The sequence below is a fragment of the Phaseolus vulgaris genome, chromosome 8 (genome assembly GCF_051622355.1).
Source record: "Phaseolus vulgaris cultivar YP4 chromosome 8, ASM5162235v1, whole genome shotgun sequence".
Classification (NCBI taxonomy): Eukaryota; Viridiplantae; Streptophyta; class Magnoliopsida; order Fabales; family Fabaceae; genus Phaseolus; species Phaseolus vulgaris.
This window is the reverse complement of record NC_143505.1, coordinates 11,359,354-11,366,516: the sequence shown is the minus strand read 5'-3', so window position 1 is coordinate 11,366,516 and position 7,163 is coordinate 11,359,354. Positions and strand designations below refer to the sequence as shown.

Sequence of the window (7,163 nt, the reverse complement as noted above, 5' to 3'; positions counted from 1 at the left end):
AACTTTACAGACCCACAGTTTGGACATCTAAAGATTTATTAATCACATAAAGATTATATAAGAAAGGAGTTTGTGATCCTTGTACTTGTTCATAAGAACATTGGGAAAGTGGGAGCATAGAGAAGTGTGATAGTGGTGTACAAGTGTAAACCATCAACAACGAGATTGCCATGTTATGGTTAGGATGATCCATGGAAATTATGCAACCATGATCCTTTTTTACTATTTTCTTTTGTACTTTGATATTTTGTAATTTTTTTATTTTCCGAAATCAAATTGAACAATTCCGTGAAAAAAAACAACAATATTTCCTACACTCACATCCAAAACATCACTGAACACTTTTATAGTTCTTTTAACATTCAAAGCAAATTAACGTGCTACTATTCGAAAATTAAATATATTTCACAATTAAAAATTACAATATAAGGATTATAAATTCAACAATTCAAATACTAAGTCAATCAAAAAGAGCCCAATAACATCACAAAATTCATTTCAACCAATATATGGAAAAGTTGAACTCAAACACACAATTCAATATATACAAAATAAATCACACCACATAGTTAAGTTGTTGGAGCTCATCCTCTCTTCATATTATTAATTTGAAAAGTATCCTAGGGTTGCAACATTTATATACAATGTTAAAAACAAAGTTGAAACAAAACGCAAATATTTTCACATAAAACACAAGAAAATGAATAAAAATGTTCAAAATATCATAACTTTTTTTCTAGAATGTACATTATGTAATTCTAAATCCTAAATTTTCATATCTAAAGAATTCATTCTTAAAATCAAAATTTAAGTTACAGGTAATAAGGAAAGGTAGGTCTTCGAATGGATCACTATTCTCCTTGAATAATTGCAAGGTGAGAAAGGAAAAACTTCTCAAGTGTGGATATGCAGTAATGGTGTGTGAAGATGCAATCCAATTATAGCTTGATTGAGTAGTGCTCGATGCACCACCAATCTCTTCTTTTGATGCTTTATGACCATGCATAGAAAGGTGTAGTTCAATGTAGTTCATTCTTTATGTAACAGGTTATGCAAAATGTTGTTCTATTATTTCAGCAGCAATTTTAGTTTGTGTGAGTTGTAGGTGTCTTGGGTTGTCTAGTGCCTTACACTCAGCTATAGTGGATGCTTCTTAGGATTGTTTTGGGTTGGATTATGCTTTTTAAGGCACTTATCATCCATAAGTGCATAAAAGTTTTAAGTGCAAGGGTTTTTTGTAAGTCATATACTAAAATTCCAATAGTGGATGTTAATCCAACGTTTCTATGCCTATGTTTCTTAGCAACATTGAGGAGGTTTTTTCTAGCAGAGGTGCATAAAGCATTTGAAATGCTTATTGTGGAGTAGTTATGTCATGGCTTATGTAGTATTTTATGTTCAAGGAGCATGATTGAGTGTTTGTTCACCTATAATTCTATTAAGTAGAGATGTAGCTTATGTTATTTGCACAAGTTCTCTGGATCTGCTAAGGGTGGTGTACCTGATACAATGTAGCAGCATACGAAGTCGCAGCTCTATTGTATCAAATTTAGAGTTTAGATGCAGGATTCCTCAGGAATGTAGATAAGTAGAAGAGACCATGGAAAACAAATAAGTGGAAGTTGTAGGTGCAGGGGAGGTTCTGTTCTTTTCAAAAGCTGCAGGTTTTATCTGTGAAGTTTACTGCATAATTTTGTAGTTCTGTTGTGTAGGAAATTGCAACACACTTAGGCAGAATTTGAAGCATGATTATGTAGGAATTTTAGGTGCGTAAGATGCCTTCCATAAGGTTCAACAAGCACAAGGCACATGGGGGGGAGCATTTCTTGGCTGCAGAATTGTTTCACAAGGAGCAAAGTTTTTTCCTTAGGTGCTTATAGTACTTATATGTTTAAAAGTTCTAAAGAGAGATTGAGGCATTTGTATAAGGGTTGAGATATCTCTGAAGTGTTCCCTTTTAATTTAATTATTCTTTGTCGATAAAAAAAATGTACAAGATAGTTACAATTTTTTATAATAATTCAAAATAACAAAGGTTTAGGGTTTATAATCAATACTCTTTACATCAATGAAGTTTTATATCAAAGTGAGATTTGAAAATAAAAAAATTGTAACTCAAATTTTCACCTAATAAAAAGAGTTTAGGAGATTATGAAAGATAAAATTGAAATATGTGATAGAAGTAGAGAACTTGAAGGATAAATGTAGTAGGAAACTTAAATTTAAGGTTAATTAACTTAAGTGAGTGATGGAAGAAAAAAAATTCAAGAGATTGAAAGTAGAGAAGATAAAAAAGAGCTGGAGTGCAGAACGAATATTTGCAGAGCTACATGCAGCAACTTTTATGGCACATGGGTGAAGGATAATAAGGTGAAATATAAAACTTTCTCTCCAAATCTTCACTATTAAGCCAAGATTCTTTTTTCACTTTCTCTACCTTTCTCCTCCCTCTATTCCCCGCAAATCAGTAGATACAAACACAAGATTTGCTCGCTTTTCAATCCGGGTGAACAGTATTCACCCGGATCCAAACAATACCTAAGTGAGCGTGAGATATAAATGAAAAGGAAAGTAGAATTATTTTAAACTTATTCAAGTGATAAATAGGTACTCATTAAAAGTGAGAAAGAAAAAAAATCAACTTATTAAACATTTCTTTCAAAAGGTGGTAAAATGAGTTAATTCAATTCGTTTTAGACTTGATCCATCATTATGTGGCTCTAGAATGGATTAGTTCATCATGACTAAACAGATATGAAATCATGGTATGTCTTATTAAAGAAGAGTTTTTCTGTTTTTTTTAAAGTTTATTTTTATTTTATTATATATATATATTAAAAAGTATACTTAATCACATAAATATTTTCTTAATTTTTATTAATTAATGTATTTAATTAGATAAATTAAAATGATTATTAATTTTATATGTTAAATTACTTTATTTTAATTAATAATTGAAACTTAATTTTGTAAGTATTAATGAATAATATAATATAAAAAATTAATATTAAACCATTTTTATTTAATTTTTTAATTTTATAAAAATAGGTTAATTCCACCTCATCTCACCTTTAAGCGTTGATTTAAGATGGACAACTGATAAATTAAAAAAAAAAAACTAACTTAATCCACCAAATTATAACAAATTGAAGAATCTTAGAAACACTATTCACTCTTTCGTGCCTATCTATACATTAAATCTCATAAGAGATTATGAGATATGAGATGAACATATTTATCCATTTCCATGAGATAAAAATTAAGTTCAAATTACTTAATAGTAATTTTGAATGACAATATGACTCATCCTTGTCTTTTCTTTTGCTTTGGTGGTGGCTTAAATTATAAATGACCTTCATCCAATTATTTTTCCTGATTAATGGACTAAGGTTTACAAAAGATAAAAATAATACTAGTTAAGATTTAAGTTGTAATTGAAATTAATTATATTTATTAAAATTATTTGTAATGAAAAATATTTTAAAATTAAATTCTAAAATTTGATTAGGATTTTTTTATATTAATTTTATATATTAGAATATTTAAATCACTATTCAAAAAAATTAAAAAATAGCAGGCAAAACTAATTAATTTAAAAGTGTAAATAAATAAATTAAATTCATAGCTAAAATTAAATCATAAATTATATTAATTAAAGACCTAATAATTATAGATCAAATAATGAATTTACATTGAAACGATAAAGTGTTACAAGAAACTCCATTATTATTAAAAAAAATGTTAAAAGATATAGAATTGTCAGAAAAAAAAAATTACTTTGAAAACAATTTTAAAGCTGGTATAAATCATACCACTTGATCAATAATTTGATATGTATATCAGTTTCATCCTTAAATAAATGTTACTTTCTCTCCTAAAAAGTTTCTAAAGTAAAAAAAAATGCTTTTTATTTTTTTTAATTTAGTTCAATCCTGATTTTAGTCTCAACTTTTTGAATAAATCTAATTAATATGATTTTGACATTTTAAAATCCTAAAAGTTTTATTAAAATTTATTAGCACTCAATTATTATTGGCAATTTTTAACTATTACAAATGACATATTTTAAATCTAAAAATTAATTATTTTAATTCGTACGCAAATGCTTGTTTAACTCCTTTAAATTCATAAAAATATAATTTTAATTTATTAGTTATAATTTTACAGTGTAAAAAAAATTAAAAATGTATACCAATATACTAAATGAAATAGTTTTTAAATAGGGGGAAAAATCCTATAAAGTGTTTTAAACTTAGAGAAAAAATAGCAGAAGCAAAAGATGAACAGTGTGGGGCATGGACTCCTAACGATGCTCTCATTTCTCCTTTGTGAATGTGTTGATGAGTTGACAAGGACACCTTCATCATCTCACCCCAAACCAAAGATTGTTAGTGAGTCACTGTCACCTTATTAGTCTCACTCTCAGCCCCCACAAACATCCTCTGCACCAATCACAACTCAACCCCTTTGACTATCTCTCTCCTCTTCTCTGTTCCAGAGATCGCTGTCCTTCAATCACTTCACACATCTGACACATTTCTCTTCACTCATTGTACCACTCTCACACCCACTTCTATTCCTCTTCAAATCTCTCTAGCTTTTTGCTTTTTCCCAGTTGCCCCCTCTTTACTGTTTTTGGTTCTATCAAAGATTCTACCACTGACAGTCCAATACTACTTAGATACGTGTATCTTCTATACTCTTCATAGCCCTACCAATTATTGACTGTCACTCTATAATTTTGATATGGGTTTAGCCTTTTCTTTTCTCCTTTCGTTGTTATGGTGACTGTCTCATCTTCTCCTAGATCTGAAGAGTTTCTTACGGGTTTATGCTTTGCCCCTCATTGATTCTCTTCAGTTTTGGAAACAAAGTCTCTTTGGATTCCTTTGTCCAATATAGGCTCCTATCCTGTGCATTCCTATCTCGGGTATCTCTCTCTCTTTGAACTTTTCTAAGAGAGAGAGAGTTGATTTCAAAATTTATTGTTTTGACCTGCTTGCTATGTTCAATTGTTAGTGAGATCATGCATAGGGCAATTGAAGCACTGTCTCCAGCCTCCTATCTCCAAAATTCAAACTGGTTGTTCCAGGAAAGCAAGGGAGGAGGATGGACTGCAGAAGAGAACAAGCTGTTTGAGAATGCTTTGGCTTACTATGATAAGGATACCCCAGATAGATGGATGAGGGTGGCAGCCATGATTCCAGGGAAAACTGTTGGTGATGTGATCCAACAGTACAGAGAGCTTGAGGAAGATGTGAGTGTCATTGAAGCAGGTTTGATTCCAGTTCCTGGCTATACTACCAGTTCTTTCACATTGGAGTGGGTTAACAGTCAAAGCTATGACGAATTCAAGCAGTTTTGTAGTGTTGGAGGGAAAAGGGGTGCGTCCACTAGGCCATCTGAGCAGGAAAGGAAGAAAGGAGTGCCATGGACTGAAGAAGAGCACAGGTAATTAACTCCATCTCATCACCTTCTTTTGGTGTGTGTTATGCCTTCAGCAGAGATCCCAATTTAGATCAATGTTCTAATTTATGGTTGATTCGAATAATCAAGAATCATTGGTTAGCTAGGATGCTAAAAAGCATTCTGTTTAAGTCATTTTTTATTATGCTACTGCGATTTTGTTGTCAATATCAAGATTTTTTTAGGTTTTTTGGACTACAATTATGGTCACATCAGATGCATTCATCTGTTCTTTCCTATCAACTGCATTTATCTGTAAATACTATTAAGAATTGTAACAAAACTGTAACTACAAAGCCTTGTTGGTTAGTTTAGGATGTTTGATTTATGTATTTGGTTGGTTGAGTGTTTATAAATATGTGCCTGATTTTTATGTTATTTTTACTTTGGAAAATGTTTTTCTTGTTGGTTCCTTGCATTTGCATATCTGCTTAAGTTCAGAGTTTTTGCTATTTGCCTGTTCTGAAGTCTTTGGTTATAAAAAAAACCACAGGCAATTTCTGCTGGGTCTGAAGAAGTATGGTAAAGGGGATTGGAGAAACATCTCTAGGAACTTTGTGACCACAAGGACACCTACCCAGGTTGCAAGTCATGCTCAGAAATACTTCCTCAGGCAGCTTACAGGAGGGAAGGACAAGAGGAGATCCAGTATCCATGACATCACAATGGTCAATCTCCAAGAAACAAAATCTCCTTCATCAGACACTACCAGGCCTTCTTCACCACTACAGAATCAGAAACTGTGTAGCATGGTTAAGCAGGAATATGATTGGAAATTGCCATGTAATGACATGCCTTTTGTTTTCAATTCAACAAATGGAAATATGTTCATGGCAGCACCACTGCATGGGATTTCTTCATATGAATCTAGACCACAGGAGCTTAATATACTTAGACAATCTCCATGGATGCCAGTTTTCACCTTGTGATACTGGTGTGCAAATGCAATTGATGCAACGTCAATGATCTGTGCATCTCATTCAGGGTTTAGAGTTTTGAAGGTACAAAAAGTTTGAACCCTTTTCAGCGATGTTGGACTGTTTCATAGATGGTTTGTGTGAATATGTTGAGGAGGGACTCGAGTTAGTCCTTAGTAACTAGAATGTATGTAGAGATTAGTTCGAATCTTGGTCTGATATTAAGGTTGTCTGGAACTAGTCCGTCTGAGGAGTTAAGTTTGGTGATGTGTAATATGATGTTCAGATTACATATTTGGTAATTTGATTGTAGTTAGATGGAAAGTTTGAGTGAGCTTTCATCTGATGTTCATCTTCCCATATAGGCAAGAGTTCTCTGCAGATTGCCCTGAGGAAGAGTAGTTATCTCTTACCTTTTTGAAAGATGCTTCAAATAAATATTCAGTTCCAAGTTTACATAAAGAAATAAATAAAAGCATCAATCATGTTGATGCACTAGTGGTGTAATATAAAGCAATTTGGACTGTTAATTTTTATTAGCTTAACAGGGTTGTATTTAAAGCCATAAAGTATGATTATACCATAACTTTTTCAAATGTGGTGAGGAATTGGACAGAAGTTTGGTCCTCGTGTACAAAAAAAAATGTGATCAATCATAAAGCATTTGATATGAAACATAATGTCTTGGAACCATTAGTTCCACAACTTGGTGGACATTAAGATCTAAGGTGAAAGTCCACAATTGTGCAATAGTTTATTGTTGAATGTGCTTCCCTTAAT

The 7,163-nt window shown here is 31.7% G+C and overlaps 1 protein-coding gene across 1 annotated transcript; it reads left to right on the top strand.

Annotated features, from left to right (window-relative positions):
- Positions 1-4,450: 4,450 nt before the first annotated feature.
- Positions 4,451-6,641, top strand: LOC137825491 (transcription factor DIVARICATA). Its single transcript, XM_068631160.2, is given in 3 exon segments — positions 4,451-5,451; positions 5,960-6,367; positions 6,369-6,641. Coding segments are annotated over 3 exon segments (897 nt in total). The 5' UTR covers positions 4,451-5,026; the 3' UTR covers positions 6,433-6,641.
- Positions 6,642-7,163: the final 522 nt, after the last annotated feature.